The sequence below is a fragment of the Schistocerca nitens genome, chromosome 9 (assembly GCF_023898315.1).
Source record: "Schistocerca nitens isolate TAMUIC-IGC-003100 chromosome 9, iqSchNite1.1, whole genome shotgun sequence".
Classification (NCBI taxonomy): Eukaryota; Metazoa; Arthropoda; class Insecta; order Orthoptera; family Acrididae; genus Schistocerca; species Schistocerca nitens.
In genome coordinates, this window is record NC_064622.1 from 213,919,756 (window position 1) to 213,938,489 (window position 18,734).

The following is an 18,734-nucleotide window of genomic DNA, read 5'->3' on the forward strand; positions in this document are numbered from 1 at the left end:
CTTTAAATATGTCTGCTTGTGTCTGTATGTGTGTGTGTGTGTGTGTGTGTGTGTGTGTGTGTGTGTGTGCGCGCGCGCGCGAGTGTATACCCGTCCCTTTTTCCCTCTAAGGTAAGTCTTTCCGCTCCCGGGATTGGAATGACTCCTTACCCTCTCCCTCAAAACCCACATCCTTTCGTCTTTCCCTCTCCTTCCCGCTTTCCTGATGAGGCAACAGTTTGTTGCGAAAGCTTGAATTTTGTGTGTGTTTTTTTGTGTGTGTGTTTGTGTTTGTTTGTGTGTCTATCGACCTGCCAGCGCTTTCAAATCATCTTTGTTTTTAGATATGTCTAGTGATCCAGCAGTATACAGCAAGGCTTGTAGACTGGATGCACATAAATTGCAAACTGCTAAAAAAGCATTTCACTGCCTGTTAAAGAATGGTATTATACATCCATCACAAGTACAGTAGGCTGGTCCACTACACCTTGTTATGAGGCCAAATGGCCAGTGGCGAGTTTGTGGAGATTGTAGCATCTGAATGGCATGACTCTCCTAGGCTGGTGTCCAGTTCTAAAAGTTGGTCATGTAAATTTTATGAATAAAAAGATATTCTCAGAAATTAACCTATTCAAATCCTATTAACAAATTCCATCCGCCAAAGAAGATAAACCAGAATCATCTATTATTACACCAATTGGTCTTTATGAATTCAATTGTACATCCTTCAGTCTTTGCAATGCACCTAGCAGATTTCAGAGGTTTATAAATGAAATTGTAAAAACACTATATTTATGTGAATCTCTAAAGCAACAAGTTGAGCATATAAATTTACTCTTTAACCAGTTAAATATGTATCTTGTTGTAATAAATGTTGGAAAATCAGTATTTGGTGTACAATGGCTAACATTCTTAGAACACTTAATTACACCCGCAGGAACGAAGCCAAAACCAGAAAGGGTTGTAGCAACAACAAACTACGGATGACCCAAACCAGTTTGTGAACTTAGAGTATTCTTAGGGATCATTGATTTTTATCAATGGCATTTGGAACATGCTGCTGAAAACCATGTTTTGTTGAATTATTTCCTAAAAGGAACAACCAAAAATGACCAGACATGTTTGACTAGGCAGAAGAAGCAACTGCTGTTCCAAAATGCAATGAGGATCTTGCAAATACCGCACTTTTCACATTTCCTGGTTTATACGATCAACTTGCATTATTTGTGGATGCATCAGATTCTGTGGCTCGTGCTGCAGTGTGACAGTAGCAAGATAAAGCTTTTTCCCTTTTTTTTCCACTATGGCCTGGAAGAAGTATTCCATGTATGACAAGGAGCTGCTTAGTATGTGAGAACCTGAAGAACCTAAAGCACACTATCATAAATTTTCAATCTGTAGCATGCAACCATGCTACTGACATCTGTTGACCTTATGGTGAACCACCTTTATCTATATGTGTATCCTCACACAGACATTCATGAAAATATGTCTCACCACTTCCTCAGATATTCATTTGCACATGGGCCCAAAGCAAGAAGCACAATTTTGTTGCTTTGCAGTGCTCAGTTGTTATCTCAGGTTGACAGCATTATTTAGTGTCTACAGCACATACATAGTAGTAATATTTCATAATCAAACATGTATTGTCAGTTTATCTGAATTTCAAAACCTCAAGCCACAGAAGGTCTTAATGAAAATGATGATAATGAGGACAAAGAAGTGTTGTAATAGATCATAATTTGGTGTGTGGTGCATTTAGTACCTGTTCTTTATGTTCTGAGTCTAATTTCAAATTAAATACAAACTTTCTAACTATCAAAAGACATTATTGTCACTAGCCTATATGTGGAAATTTTGTTTCAAGATAAAAGCTTTCTTGGCTGCAAAGTTATTTAATACCAATAATGATATTCACCTTTTGGTGCATCAGCAGATTTTCTGTATAGCAGGAAACCAATGCATCAGATACAAATAAAGGAACGGACATGGTCCTAGCTTGTATGACTATGCAAGTAAAATAAACTAAGAGTAATAGAAACTTTTGTAAACATAGCTGGATATGTAAGTCATCCATCATAAAGTCTATTTCCTTTTTATATAGCTCATGAACAGGTAATTACAATTTTGAACAAAAAACAATGCCACATACCTTTGGATCGAAATGCGACAATGTTCTTGTCCCAGACCATCATCTCTCCATCAATAATGAAACTTTTAACACCAGGTTGCAACTGTTTCGACAACAGTGGTGTGAGAACTCCTGTCATTGCATTGCTGCCATAAATGTCTGTATAGTCAAAGCCATTTCTGGAAAATTTCCAACAAGCAGGAACTCAGTAAAAAATTGTATGTTACGTTAATATAGCAAATCACATCACTAATGCCCAATGGTTTTGTGAACTGATAAAGGAATTAAAATACTGTGCTCTGAGATAAAGAAAATAAAGAACAAAATATACCTGTTTTTAATAAAGAGACATCATGTACCATTACACTACATTTGTTAAGTTTTGCTTGGATAGTTATGTGTTAGATATAGGTAGGATTTTACCCACATCCTCCAAAAGCCACCAAATGATGAGTGGTTTATGAAACACAGAATACCAGAAACATTGCGTGTTTTCCATTCTATCCATGAGCAGTCGGTAGGAAGAATGACTGTAAATATTTACATCTTCAGCTACATCTATATTCTGCAAACCACTGAGAGGTGCATAGCAGAGAGAATGTCCCATTGTACCAGTCATTAGGGTTTTTTCGCATCCCAATCACACATGGAGTGCAGGAAGAATGACTGTTTGAATGCCTCTGGGCATACAGTAATTATTCAAATCTTATCCTATCATTTAAGACTTGTTTCTTAAAACTTTATTAATAGACTTTCTTGGGATAACAGAAGTTGAAAATACAACTGCAGTTGTAAGGTTCTTTCATTTAGGACATGACCGGTTTTGGGCTCTTATATGCCCATCTTCAGGTGTCATACTGAAAATAGCAAGAGACAGGGGATAATTTTTACATGCAGCAATACACATGGGAAAAAAAACCATCTGGGTGACTTTTTGGTGAACTGAACCCCTCTCCCTAAACCTCTCCAGTCCTTTTCCTTCACCCCTCTTCATTCCTCTTCAACTCTTCAGCCAGGAGAAGAAGCCACTGGCTCTGAAAGTTTGTAAAAGTTAAACCTTTTTGTGCATGTGTTCTCCTGCCATCGCTTGGTGAGTAAATTTATTTTACCTAACACATACTATTTTTTTCTTTTATATCCTTATAAAATCCATATTTACATAATATTTATAGCACCATTGCTTTTATTTCACTGAAGATTATTTTATGATGTGTATTATGTAAACACATAAATGTATGAAGCATATTCTTTGTAATTTAAAAAATAGACGAACTGTATTATTTATCATTTTAAATAACTATGCATAGAGGTCACTTTCATCTCTATACTTATTAACTGATTTGTCAAAAGTCTTATGAATAAGCTGCTTTTTCTAGATAACAGGACAAATAAAACATAATACAATAAAAAGAAATTTAGTTTACATAAAATATCAAAACTGAAACCTCCTGGCAAATTAAAATTGAATGCCGGACCAAGACTTGAAATCGGGAACTTTGCCTTTCACGGGCAAGTATTGTACCAAATAAGCTACCCAAGCATGACTCACAACCCATCCTCACATCTTCAATTCTGCTAGTACCTCATCTCCTACCATCCAAACTTCACAGAAGCTGCCCTGCAAACCTTGAAAGACTAGTGCTTCTGGAAGAAAGGATATAATAAAAATAAAACCCAGTATTAAACCTACTTAAAAATATACAACCAATAGTTAAAAACGTCAACATTACATGTGTACAAATATTGTCTACAACTGCTGTCTTTTATATTCTTATTAAAAATATAACTGACCTGTATTTTGTGATTTTGTAAAAATGTTTCAATGCAAGTCATTAAACAGGTACTGAGGACAGTGCACAGTGAGTCAACTGACATCACAAAAGAGTCAGTCAGTGGTGTCAAGTCTCTGTACAGCCACCTTAGATGTCAGTCACCTACCAGTAACAGTCATTAATCTTCACTTAATCTCACACTTTCATAATCAGTGTTGGCTACAATTGAGTTCAGCCATCTTCAGTTCGTATATCTCTATTTACGAAAGGTGGGCGTGAGGAACGGATATTTAGTTGCCACTTGTGTAAATAAGTTAGACTCTGTGAAGTCTACATACATTATTGGCATTATTTCATGAAAGGAAATGTGCTTCATGAACTGCAAGCTGATCATCATATGCATCATTTGAAAAATAGATGTACAATGGCTCCAATTTAAATTTAGGCAGTGTTGCCTGTCTTGTTATTTGATTTGACACCTTTAACAGTCATCCAATTATTCACCATTCGAACTTCAGAGAAAATATTGTACAAGGTGCTCAAAAGATCATTAACATTACACAACTTACGTGTGCATGCAACATAAACAGTTGACGATATATAACAAAATAAATTACAGCAAAAACAAAGTAGTTTAGGATAAGCTGAGAGTAGTCAATTGGAGAATCTGTGTTGTTCCTAACTCTAACTGATAATGATCCAATAAATGTCCCATTCCCTACCCATGTCCTTGTTGTTGTGTTGAAACTGCTAACTGTATTCAAGCCTTGATATTCCTCTACAATTTTTACCATCTACACTTTCCTCCATTACCAAACGGATGACCCACTGATGCCTCAGGGTATCCTATCACTCTGTCCCTTCTTTTAGTCAAAGTGTGCCATAAATTTCTTTTATCCTCTAATTTGACTTTGTATCTCCTCATTAGTTACCCAATCTACTCACCTAACCTTCAGCATTCTTCTGTAGCACTACATTCCTAAAACTTCTATTCTTTTCTTGTCTCAAATTTTTATCTTTGACAATTATCTTCCATACAGCTTCCTAACACTCAAATTGATATGTTAACAGGTTACTCTTTTTGACAGATGATGCTCTTACTACTGCCAATTTGCATTTGATATCCTCTCTACTTTGGCTATCATCAGTTGTTTTGTTGTCCAAATAGAATATAAATTAATGACTTTCTGCTCTATATTCATGGAGATGCAGAGAGAGTTCTTTTTGCTGATGATACAGGTACAGTAGTCACACACAATAAACAATAATTAGCTGAGAAAATTGTAAATAATGTCTTTCAGAAAATTGTTAGGTGGTTCTCAGTACAGGGATTCTCACTAAATTTTGAGAAAACACAGCATATGCAGTTCTGTACTGTAAATGGCATAACATCAATGATAAATATAGAATTTGAACAGAAGTCTGTTGTTAAGGCAGAATATTCAAAATTTCTAGGTATGCGCACAGATGGTAAATTAAAGTGGTAGAAACACGTGGATGATCCGATGAAACATTTAGGTTCACTTACTTACGCTAATATCAGTAAATTAGCCTATTGTGCCTATTTTCATTCACTGATTTCATATTGCATCATATTTCTGGGCAACTCATCATTAAGAAAAAAGTATCATTGTAAAAAATTGTGTAATAAGAATAATAGCTGGAGCCCACCCAAGATCTCCTTGCAGACATATATTTAAGGACATTCACAGTATCTTCAGAATACTCATATTCACTTATGAATTTTGTTATTAATAACCCATCCCAGCACAAAAATAATAGCAAAAGTGCAAAGCTATACCACTAGATGAAAGGATGACTTTCACTATTCTGACTTTGGCACAGAAAGAGGTGAATTATGTTGCCGCAAAAATCTTTGGTCATTTACCAAACAGCATTTGTTGTTGTTGTGGTCTTCAGTCCTGAGACTGGTTTGATGCAGGTCTCCACGCTACTCTATCCTGTGCAAGCTTCTTCATCTCCCAGTACCTACTGCAACCCACATCCTTTTGAATCTGCTTAGTGTATTCATCTCTTGGTCTCCCTCTACGATTTTTACCCTCCATGCTGCCCTCCAATACTAAATTGGTAATCCCTTGATGCCTCAAAACATGTCCTACCAACCGATCCCTTCTTCTGGTCCAGTTGTGCCACAAACTTCTCTTCTCCCCTATCGTATTCAATACTTCCTCATTAGTTATGTGATCTACGCATCTAATCTTCAGCATTCTTCTGTAGCACCACATTTCGAAAGCTTCTATTCTCTTCTTGTCCAAACTATTTATTGTCCATGTTTCACTTGCATACATGGCTACACTCCACACAAATACTTTCAGAAACGACTTCCTGACACTTAAATCTAGACTCGATGTTAACAAATTTCTCTTCTTCAGAAACGCTTTCCTTGCCATTGCCAGTCTACATTTTATATCCTCTCTACTTCGACCATCATCAGTTATTTTCCTCCCCAAATAGTAAAACTCTTTTACTACTTTAAGTGTCTCATTTCCTAATCTAATTCCCTCAGCATCACCCGACTTAATTCGACTACATTCCATTATCCTTGTTTTGCTTTTGTTGATGTTCATCTTACATCCTCCTTTCAAGACACAATCCATTCTGTTCAACTGCTCTTCCAAGTCCTTTGCTGCCTCTGACAGAATTACAATGTCATCGGCAAACCTCAAAGTTTTTATTTCTTCGTGACGTGTTCCAATATTTCTACGGAATCCAAACTGATCTCCACTGAGGTCGGCCTCTACCAGTTTTTCCATTCGTCTGTAAAGAATTCGCGTTAGTATTTTGCAGCTGTGGCTTATTAAACTGATTGTTCGGTAATTTTCACATCTGTCAACACCTGCTTTCTTTGGGATTGGAATTATTATATTCTTCTTGAAGTCTGAGGGTATTTCGCCTGTCTCATACATCTTGCTCACCAGATGGTAGAGTTATGTCAGGACTGGCTCTTCCAAGGCTGTCAGTAGCTCTAATGGAGTGTTGACTACTCCTGGGGCCTTGTTTTGACTTAGGTCTTTCAGTGCTCTGTCAAACTCTTCACGCAGTATCGTATCTCCCATTTCATCTTCATCTACATTCTCTTCCATTTCCATAATATTGTCCTCAAGTACATCACAGCATTAAGAGTCACAATATTAGAGAAGGAAAGTTGTTACTCACCATATAGGGGAGATGCTGAGTCACAATATGCACAACAGAAAGATTCACACAATTATAGCTTTCGGCCATTAAAGCCTTTGTCAGCAATAGACACACACACACACACACACACACACACACACACACACACGTCTGCAGTCTCAGTCTGAGTCTGTGTTTGTGTGTGCATGTGTGTATGTGTCTCTATTGCTGACAAAGGCCTTAATGGCTGAAAGCTAAAATTGTGTAAATCTTTTTGTTGTGCCTATCGCAACTCAGCATCTCCGATATATGGTGACTAGCAACTTCCCTCCTCTAATATTTTTACATTCGAGCCTGGATTTTCCATTGTTTGAGTATTAAGAGAAAGACAGATAGCAAACCAGTGTTAAAAACAAATAAAAATAATTTCTGAATGACAACCCCCTCTACTGAATAAGAAAGAAAGAAAGAAAAGAACGAAAGAAAGAAAGATTATATTGTGTAAAGAAAACTTACGTCAAACTGACATGTTCCACATCATTACAAAATGTCGTATTTGTGGCTCATGGAACAAGTATTAATCACTTATTTTTTAATCTAAGTCCCTCAGGCACTGCCTTATTTAATTTGGTAACATTCCATTGTCCTTATTTTACTTTTGTTGGTCTTCATCTTATAATCTTCTTTCAAGACACTATCCATTCCCCTCAACTACTCTTCCAAGTCCTTTGCTGTCCCTGACAGGGTTACAATGTCACAAGCAAACATTAAAACCTCTATTTTCTTTCCCTGAACTTCAATTTCTTTTGCAAATTTCTCCCTAATTTCTTTCACAGCATGCTTAATATACAGACTACAACACTGTCTCATTATCTTCTTGACTACTGCTTCCCTTTCACATCTTTCAACTCATAAAAGTAGTCTTGTTTTTGTACAAGTTGCAGATAATCTGTTAGAACTTCTAGTTTAACAAGTATATTTAGAAACGACACAACACATATATGTCACAGAGTAAGTTGACATGTGAACACGTTAGCGTTCAGATAAGCACTGAGTCTCAGTCTAGCGGCTGCTGCTCGGCTGGCCGCTTAGGTGGCGCCGCTGCTGCATGGCTGGCAGGCAGACAGCGCCGCACGTAGAGGACGTGCGTAATTGCGCGGCGGCACTTTAAATGATCGGCGAGTCACAACACTTTTCCCCCCTTTGAAATTGTTGCACTGGTCTTGATGGATGTGTCCTGGAGATGGCTGACGTCCATAGGCGTTGTGTGACTCGACGTAAAGTCTCGAGGAGGAGGCTTCCCGTACGGACGGAAGTGTCCCCGATGATAACGGGTCGAGATGACAGGAGACGTAGGGGTCGAATCTGATGGGGCCCCACGCACCAATCTGCCCGTTGCGGCAAGTCCAGTTGATATGACAGGAGACATGGGCGATGCGTCAGCGTCTGTTGGAGGAGGAGGCGAGTAGATGTACTCTGACACTGGTTGGTCCTCCGGTTCCCGCATGGGCACGTCGTCTGGTGGCATCCGTTCTGGTGCTGGCATCGCGATGACGGGTAGAGGGCGGCGTTGTGAGTATGGAGATGTGCCAAGATCCCGAGCATCAGGGAGAGTCAAGGGTGGTGTGGCAGCATTCGGAACAGGTGTTGCTGGCACCCGAGGCCGAAGCTGGTCCGAATGACGCACTGCAACACCTGTGTCCGTCTGGATTTCATACAGGCGTCTGCCACGGTGTCTTAAGATGCGGCCCGGGCTCCATTTTGGCCGCCTGCCATATCCCCATACCCAGACGAGGTCGTCGGCGGTGAACCGGCCAAGGGATGGCACCCGCGGCCAGGAGGTGGGAGGCCGCAGAAGATGAAGTAGAGTGCGGGGCTGTCGGCCATGTAAGAGCTCAGCCGGGCTGTGATCGCCCATGGGGGTGAAACGGTAAGACGCCAGGAACTGGAGAAGCGCCTCATCAGCAGCAGAAGAAGTCAGAAGTTTCCGCATTTGAGCCTTAAACGTGCGGACCAGTCGTTCAGCCTCACCGTTGGATTGTGGATGGAACGGCGGGGCCGTGACATGCGTAACACCGTGACGAGCACAAAAATCCGCAAAGTCAGAAGAGGCAAATTGCGGACCATTATCAGTAACAAGAGTAGAGGGGAGGCCTTCCAAAGAAAAAATGCGGGCGAGAGCACTGGTGGTTGCCGCGGTGGTAGGTGACGCGCAACGGACAATGAAAGGAAAGTTAGAGTAGGCGTCAATTACGAGGAGCCAATAAGTACCTAAAAAGGGTCCCGCAAAATCAGCATGAATGCGCTCCCAGGGCTTCTCAGGCGAAGGCCACGGTGACAAAGATGACTTCGGGGCAGCGGCCTGTGACGCACAAGGGCCGCAGGCAGCGACCATGTGTACGATTTCAGAGTCGATGCCAGGCCAGTACACATGACGGCACGCCAGAGATTTGGTGCGCGACACACCCCAGTGCCCCTGGTGAAGGAGGCGCAAGACCGAAGCACGCAAAGACGCGGGGACCACAACACGCGGCGAAACATTGTCAGTGGAGAGGAGGATAACACCATCCCTAGCCGTGAGGCGGTAGCGCAAAGGGTAGTAGTTCCGCAACGGATCAGAAGTCTTAGCGGACGGGCGATCAGGCCAACCCGTCTGAATACAGCGTAAAACCCGGGAGAGGGTAGGGTCAGAACCCGTAGCAGCCGCCAGCCTGTCCCCAGTGATGGGGAACCCGTCCACAACCCGCTGCTCGGCAACATCCAGGTGGAAACACAAAAGTTCGTCCCTATCGAATGCCTGATCAGGGCCCATGGGGAGGCGAGACAAAGCATCAGCATTCGCATGTTTAGCCGTTGGCCATAGTTGAAACGGGACAAGTAAAGAGCCCAACGCTGGAGGCGGTGTGCAGCCTTGTCGGGAAGTGACGTTGATGGGTGAAACAAGGAAACAAGTGGTTTGTGATCCGTAACAAGATGAAATTTCGTGCCACAGAGAAAAACACCAAACTTATGAAGAGCATAAATGATGGCCAAAGCTTCTTTCTCAATCTGAGAATACTTTTGTTGGGCATCCGGGAGCGTTTTGGAGGCATAAGCAATGGGTTGTTCCGAACCGTCAGAAAAATGGTGCGCAAGGACTGCCCCAACCCCGTATTGAGAGGCGTCTGTAGCAAGGACAAGATGTTGGCCAGGTCGATAAGTAGCTAGGCACGGGGCCTGTATCAGCATAGTCTTCAATTTCTGGAAAGCTGCGACACATGACGCTGACCAGTGAAAAGGCACGTTTTTATGCAACAGGCGATGCAACGGCTGAGCCACCGACGCTGCAGACGGTAAAAACTTGTGATAGTAGGCGATTTTCCCCAAGAAGGCCTGCAGTTCCTTAACAGACGTAGGGCGAGGAAGGGCATCGATTGCAGCGACAGTTTGTTGAAGCGGACGAATACCATCCCGAGAGAGTTGAAACCCCAAGTACGTGATAGATGCCTGAAAAAATTGTGATTTCTGAAGATTACACTTAAGACCTGCAGTCTGTAAGACATTAAAAAGTGTGTGGAGATTGTGAAGATGTTCTTCAGTGGTGGAGCCCGTGACAACAATGTCGTCCATGTAATTGATACACCCAGGAACAGGGAGCAATAATTGTTCCAAGAATCGCTGAAAGAGAGCAGGGGCGCTAGCAACCCCGAATGGCAAGCGTTGGTATTGATAGAGGCCGAAAGGCGTGTTAAGAACCAGAAACTGCCGGGAAGCAGCGTCGAGAGGAAGTTGATGATAAGCTTCTGACAGGTCAATTTTAGAAAAATACTGCCCTCCAGCGAGTTTAGTGAACAGTTCTTCAGGACGGGGCATAGGGTAAGTGTCGATGAGGCATTGAGCATTTACCGTGGCTTTGAAATCGCCACAGAGACGAATAGAACCATTGGGCTTGGCAACTACAACGACAGGAGAGGACCACTCACTGGAAGTGACAGGAAGCAAGACCCCTGAAGTAGTGAGACGATCCAACTCCTGTTTGACCCGATCACGAAGGGCCACAGGCATGGGCCGAGCCCGAAAAAACTTAGGCCGAGCAGTGGGTTTGAGCGTGATATGAGCTTCAAAGTCGTGTGCACGGCCTAACCCAGGAGAAAAAATGGACGAAAAGGTCGTCGACAAAGAATCCAGTTGAGCATAGGGAATAGCGTCAGAGACAATATTGACAGAGTCATCTATGGAGAACCCAAAAACGCGGAAGGCATCGAAACCAAAAAGATTTTCTGCGTTGCCCTGGTCGACCACAAATATGGGAACAGTGCGAACGACGGATTTGTAAGATACCTCCGCATTAAACTGTCCCAAGAGAGAAATCTTCTGTTTATTGTACGTCCGTAATTGCCGAGTGACAGGGGACAGGAGTGGAGAACCCAGCTGAAGATACGTCTGAGAATTAATTATAGTGGCGGCAGAACCGGTATCCACTTGCATGCGAACATCTCGACCAAGGATTTGGACAGTGAGGAATAACTTCCCTGAAAGGGAAGAAGTGCAATTGACAGACAACACAGAATCAGAATCAGCGTCATGTTCCTGAACATCATGTATGCGGTCGGACTTGCAAACGGAAGACACATGACCTTTCTTTTTGCAGTTGTGACACACAGCCCAACATTGTGGACAATCCTCGCGTGAATGTTTCGTAAAACACCTTGGACATGAAGGAAGTTGCCGGGGATTTTGCTGCAGTTTCTTAGGGGTTTGTTTACGGCTTGGCCGAGGCTGCGCGTGGGAGCACACTGCGGCCACGTCAGCCGGCGGGGACGCGCCGCGCGCGTCGTCAACAGCGCACAGAGGTTGTATTTCCCCGACGTCACCCCACGCTTCTATTTGTGCCCCAGCGGCGCGAGAAATTTCAAAAGACTGCGCAATGGAGAGAACTTCATCTAAAGTCGGATTCGCCAACTGAAGGGCACGTTGCCGAACTTCTTTGTCGGGCGCAGACCGGATAATAGCATCCCGTACCATGGAATCGGCATAGGATTCTTTGTGAACATCAGTAACAAAGTGACACTTTCGACTGAGGCCGTGAAGTTCAGCAGCCCAAGCGCGATAGGATTGATTGGGTTGTTTGTGACAACGATAAAAGGCAACACGAGAGGCTACCACATGCGTTTGCTTTTGAAAATAGACCGACAGAAGGGAACACATTTCAGCAAAGGACAAAGACGCAGGATCCTTCAAAGGGGCCAATTGCGACAACAACCGATACATTTGAGGCGAAATCCAGGAAAGGAACAGAGACTTACATGCTTGTTCGTCCGAGACATAAAATGCCAAGAAGTGCTGTCGAAGACGTTTTTCATAATCCGACCAGTCTTCTGCCGTCTCGTCGTAAGGAGGAAAAGGCGGTACAGCCAACAACGAGAAACGGCCCGCATTTGACGCCGCGACGAAATCGCGAATCGCCGCCGTTAGAAGCGTTTGCTGTTCAAGGAGATTTTGCAAGAGTTCCTCGACAGTAGCCATGGAACCATGTGAGTCAACGGTGAAAAGGAAAAATCCACTACCTCGTCGCCAATTGTTAGAACTTCTAGTTTAACAAGTATATTTAGAAACGACACAACACATATATGTCACAGAGTAAGTTGACATGTGAACACGTTAGCGTTCAGATAAGCACTGAGTCTCAGTCTAGCGGCCGCTGCTCGGCTGGCCGCTTAGGTGGCGCCGCTGCTGCATGGCTGGCAGGCAGACAGCGCCGCACGTAGAGGACGTGCATAATTGCGCGGCGGCACTTTAAATGATCGGCGAGTCACAACATAATCTTTTGCTCCCACTATTTTTTTCCAGCTTCCTTAAGAATTTCAAAGAGTGTATTCTAGTCTACATGATCAAAACATATCTTTAATGTTATAAAGCTTTCGAGCCATGTTCTAAGTTGTAGGGTCAGTATTGGTTCACATGTTTCTACATTTCTCCAGAAACCAAACTGATCTTCATTGATGTCAGCTTCTACCAGTTTCTCCACTATAGCATAAATAATTTGGGTCAGTATTTTGCAACCATTACTTATTAAATAGATATTTTGAGAATATTCTTGTTCATAAGAATCTGCCTTCCTTGGTACTGGAATTATTTCATTCTTCTTTATGTCTGAGAGTGCTTCACAGATCTCAAATTTTTGCACAGCATGTGGAAATATTTTGTCATGACAGGCTCTCCCAAGTATCTCAATAACAATAATTATGAGGGAATTTTATTTACTCCAGACATGTACATTACCCTCAGATTTCAATAATAATGTAATAATTCCTATTAAAATGAAGGCAGGTGCTAAGAAGTGTGAATGTTAGTGAACTCTCAGTTTAATAAGTCATGGATGCAAAATACTGATACGAATTATTTACAAAAGAATGGGAAATCTGATAGAAGCCAACATTGGAAAATATATGTTTGGGTTCCAGAGAAATGCAGGTACATATGGAGCAACACTGTCCCTTTAACTTATCTCAGAACATAAAATGGCTTGCATTGCAGTGGGGCCAGTTGAGTCTATCGATAGATCAGGTTTCACTAGGCATGATCTGCACCTCAGTAGGTATGGGAAGGGGAGGTTGCAAAACTTATAGGTGGCAGTGTAGGGGGGTTAGTGGATCACAGCTACTGAAATACCAGTTTTGATTATGTTGTGATGATTTGAAAATGGGTCTTGGCCTGAAACTAGTCATCAAGTGAATAATATAAGGAAAATTTGCAACTTTGGACTGGTTTTTCATTGCAGTAATTAATGGAAGATGCTGCCCCACAGCTATTCCACCAGGCTGGAAGTTCATACTTACTTTAAAAACTGAAAACACTATATTCTCTTTCTTCTGCGAGGTACTGGATGGATTAAACAAAAAGCTGTGAGCAGTATGCATGTTCTTTGATTTTACAAAGGAATTTGAACTAATCAAAGAATGTTACTGCAGAAGTTAGACCATTATGGATTAAGAGTCATAGTTCATAACTGGTTCATCTTATACTTTAAGGACAAAGTAATTAGGAAGGCTATGATGTGAGTCTGATTGTGCCTTGAATGAAGTGAGAAGTGCCTCAAGGGTCAGTGCTGGGACCGCTACTGTTTCTGTTTGCAGTTCAAGAAATACATTCATGACTTGCAGAAAATAAATTGAAGCAATTCAACTAAAAGTGTCATTTTGATACACGGAACAGGCAGATGATTAGTGAGTCTAAAGAATCCAAATTCCAGAATGCTCTAATGGATGGACTACTGCCATGGAAAGCTCATGTTCAGGATCATGTGCAATAACTGAATGGTTCTATGCTATCCATTACAACAGTATCTGCAATAAGTGATAGTCCAAACTGAAAATTAACCTACTTTGCTTATTTTCACTCATTTATGACGTACTGTATTACATTCTGGGTTAGCTCATCCCATTCATGAAGGCAATTTTTGGCTCAGAAATGGGCAGTTCTAGGAGTGTGCTGTGTAAGTTCGAGAATCTGACATTGACCTCTCAATATATATTTTCTACAAAGTCATTTGTTGTAAACAATATGAGCTTAACCCTGAGTACTAGCAGCTTTCACTCAATTAACACTAGACAGAAATACGATCCACATTTGGACTGCACCTTCATGAGTCTTGTGCAGTATTCTGCTGCATCCATCTTACATATATTATAAATGCAAAAGTTGATGAGTGTGTGTGTTAGTATGTTTGTTGCTCCTTCATGCTGAAACTGTTGGATGGAGTTGCATGAAATGTGGTATGGACACAGCTTATGCCATGAATTAACACATAGACTACCTTACATACACCTAACTCTCCAAGGGCTTGGGGTGAAAAAGAAGAGTAGCACATGACATCCAGTGTTCGAGAATGAGAGCGTTTAGTGACTAGCAACAAACTTTACACATAATATCAATCTTTTACGAAACTTTTTCTCCCTGACAACTCTCACAAAATGATGAAAGGAATAAAGTTTATCTTTTACAACATAATTGTTGTTCTTGCAGTAAAACTGTCACATGAGGCATGATGTTTTAATGTATTACGTCTTTACTACTAATTGTATATGTGACACATTTTGCAGACAGTATACAAATACACCATTGAACGTGCCGGCAAATCTACATCACTGTATGACATAGTTGAGGAGATATGATGTCATAAACACTGAGATGTGTGAAAAACTGCTGCACCATGTGTGACATTTATAATTAATACTTCTCTCTTTTCTACTACTAACTTTATTCACAACACATTTCGCAGAAAGTATCTACATATGTCACTGAAAGTACATACACAAATATAGTATGACACGTATTTCAGGAGACATGACATCATAACCATTGAGCTGTGGTGAAAATGAACCTTTAGGGTAAATGGAAATGAACGTATGGCATTGTGGGCCAGGAGTCCCCCATTCGGGGAAGTTCGGACACAGAAAAATTCGCTAGAGATCCAGGTGAAATAATTGTACAAATATATGTGGAATATGTTAAATGCAAGTGAAACATATTTGACTTGTACATAATGTGGGAACATGAGCAAAACCATGGATAAAAAGCTCATCCTAAACCCCTGGAATAATTTCAACCAAATTTGGTACATACATTAGTCATGATCTGGAAAGAAACACTGTGGGGGTAAGAACCACCAGCCTCCTGTTGGGGTGGAAGTGATAACAAAGAGAGAAGGGAAGAGGTGGAGGTGGGCAGATGAGGTGGAGGGGGGGGGGGGGAGGAAGAAGAAGATAGGCAGAGATAGGGAAGAGGAAGATATGGGGATGGAGAGGAGAGGGACAGAAAAAGGAAAGAGGAGGAGACAAAGAGGGAGAAGGGGGAGGAGGAGATCGACAGAGAATGTGGGTTGGAGGAGGTGGACAGAGCCAGGGGTTGGAGGAAATGGACAGATGGGGAGGGGGGGGGGGGAGGAAGACTGTAGATAGTGAGCAAGGCTTGAGTATAATATGCAGTTTCAAATAGATGTAGGTTGCAGTAGTTATTGTAGTAGTTATTCAGAGATGAAGTAGTTTGTGCTAGAAAAAGCATGGACAGCTGCATCAAACCAGTCTTTCGACTGATTTCCACAACACTGCTAAGAAACAAGAATCAGATGCAATGGTCTGTTGGGAATCTTTCTGAAAGAAGGTGTCTGTAGACTTGATAGATTCACAAAATGGTGTAATGAGACATTATGACAGGATCTCTGTGAAGAGGGCACAATGCCTACTCTTTGAAGGTAATTTCCCAATAAAGTTCTGAGGACAAATAGTCTCTGCAGCAGTGTACTTCCTCAACAGATCACTCAAAAAACATCTACATCAGAAAAAACCCAAAGGAGCACATTCAGGAAACAAGCTATGTCTTCAATAGTTAACAATATTTGATGATGATGTGTGCAATCACATTCTGAATATCAACAGGTACAAATGTGACAAGAAAAACACTTGTAGAGAAGATAAAGCATATCACTTAATTTGTACCTACTCATCATAAATTAATTAAAACAGGGGATACAATTTTCAGTGATGAATCAGTTAATAGGAAAATGACTACACAGTGATAGGAAAACATGTTCCTGTTGTTTATTCCACTTGATAATATGTGTAAACAGAGTTACCTGTTTTTGTATGACAATAAAATTTATAAGCAACGGGATTGACGATGCATTTTGACATAACTCAGAATTTTCTTTTTCATTTATGTCTGCTATTTGTTATTAGCATACATATGATCATATGTACATGATGCTTGGTAATGACCATGTAGTCAGAACTGCTCAGTAGTAATGAATAAAACATTTTATTCAAGTAACAAAAAGTCTCAACAGAACCATGACATTTTTAATCACTGTTTTTTAATGTAGCTTAGTACAAAAATTTAAAATTCAGTACCCAAAAAGTAAATGTTGTAAGTGTATTTACTAATTATAAATGTGCTTTTTTTTAATGTGGTACACTGTAATGCAACATGAAAGGGGTGTTCAACCCAATCTGTTTTCCCACTGCATTGAAATGTTGTGCATAAGCACTTGATGAGTTTATGTACAAGGGTCACAGTTATTTCATTTGAGGGTACTGATGAAGAAGGGTACAGCATATTTAGATGGTATCTACTGAACAGTATAGCAGTTAGCATAGGCTGATAATATCTAGCTCCTTCTCTAATAAAACTCGTTGTGTGTGGCGATAACCACAATATTAGAGCATCTACAATAATTGTAACTTCACTCAGATTTCATGAACAAAAAATTCCAATGGAACACACAAATATATGGACCCTAATTTTTTATTATTAGGATGTTTCTCTTTAATCAGTACACAAAAAGGGCTTTAAAGCATAGGAAATTGCATCTTTTAATTTACCTTGAAAAATACTTGAATGTGCCAGTCATAAAATGAATCTGAAACCTTTCTCCATCATGTTTTGTCTCTATATAATAAAAGGCACTGTTCTTCATGCAGTTTTCCACCTTCTGAATATCACACTGTTCAGACAGCATTGGTCGAACAGGAGAGAAGATAGTTATTTCCACTTCATGCAGGCGCTTGTTTGGGTTATGAAGGAGGGTACAGACCTGCAAATTATTTTCTAGTCATAAGTTCTAAACAATAGCTTCATCCATTCTGATGTACATCTTCTATGGTTAACAATATCATTCAAAAATAGTCCACACAATGACCTGCCTGGTAGCAATAAATGCGTAAAAAGACACTTCATCATCAGAGTGAATTTTAGAAGTTTCTGCTACTGATTTAAAAACTGATATGATAAAAAAATAGGAGTGCGCGTTAGCTACTACAAACAGCATAGTGAATGCATTATTGTGGCCAAGATAGACACAAAGCAAATGCCTACTACAGTAGTACAAGTTTATATGCCAACTAGCTCTGCAGATGATGGAGAAATTGATGAAATGTATGACGAGATAAAAGAAATTATTCAGGTAGTGAAGGGAGACGAAAATTTAATAGTCATGGGTGACTGGAATTTGTCCGTAGGAAAAGGGAGAGAAGGAAACATAGTAGGTGAATATGGATTGGGGGGAAGAAATGAAAGAGGAAGCCGCCTTGTAGAATTTTGCACAGAGCATAACTTAATCATAGCTAACGCCTGGTTCAAGAACCATAAAAGAAGGTTGTATACCTGGGAGAATCCTGGAGATACTAAAAGGTATCAGATAGATTATATAATGGTAAGACAGAAATTTAGGAACCAGGTTTTAAACTGTAAGACGTTTCCAGGGGCAGATGTGGATTCTGACCACAATCTATTGGTTATGAACTGCAGATTGAAACTGAAGAAACTGCAAAAAGGTGGGAATTTGAGGAGATGGGACCTGGATAAACTGAAAGAACCAGAGGTTGTACAGAGTTTCAGGGAGAGCGTAAGGGAACAATTGACAGGAATGGGGGAAAGAAATACAGTAGAAGAAGGATGGGTAGCTCTGAGGGATGAAGTAGTGAAGGTAGCAGACGATCAAGTAGGTAAAAAGACGAGGGCAAATAGAAATCCTTGGGTAACAGAAGAAATATTGAATTTAATTGATAAAAGGAGAAAATATAAAAATGCAGTAAATGAAGCAGGCAAAAAGGAATACAAAGTCTCAAAAATGAGATCGACAGGAAGTGCAAAATGGCTAAGCAGGGATGGCTAGAGGACAAATGTAAGGATGTAGAGGCTTGTCTCACAAGGGCTAAGATAGATACTGCCTACAGGAA

General features: G+C 40.9%; 1 protein-coding gene across 6 annotated transcripts in view; it reads right to left on the reverse strand.

Moving 5' to 3' along the window:
- Positions 1-18,734, reverse strand: part of LOC126202989 (DNA ligase 4) — a 291,615-nt gene that overhangs the window by 100,124 nt on the left and 172,757 nt on the right. For all 6 annotated transcript variants that reach the window (XM_049937187.1, XM_049937186.1, XM_049937183.1 and 3 more), the window contains exons 6-7: positions 17,379-17,590; positions 2,132-2,289 (exon numbers count right to left, since the gene is read on the reverse strand). In XM_049937187.1, coding sequence (XP_049793144.1) covers positions 2,132-2,289; positions 17,379-17,590 — 370 coding nt within the window. The remainder of the gene's footprint in view (positions 1-2,131; positions 2,290-17,378; positions 17,591-18,734) is intronic.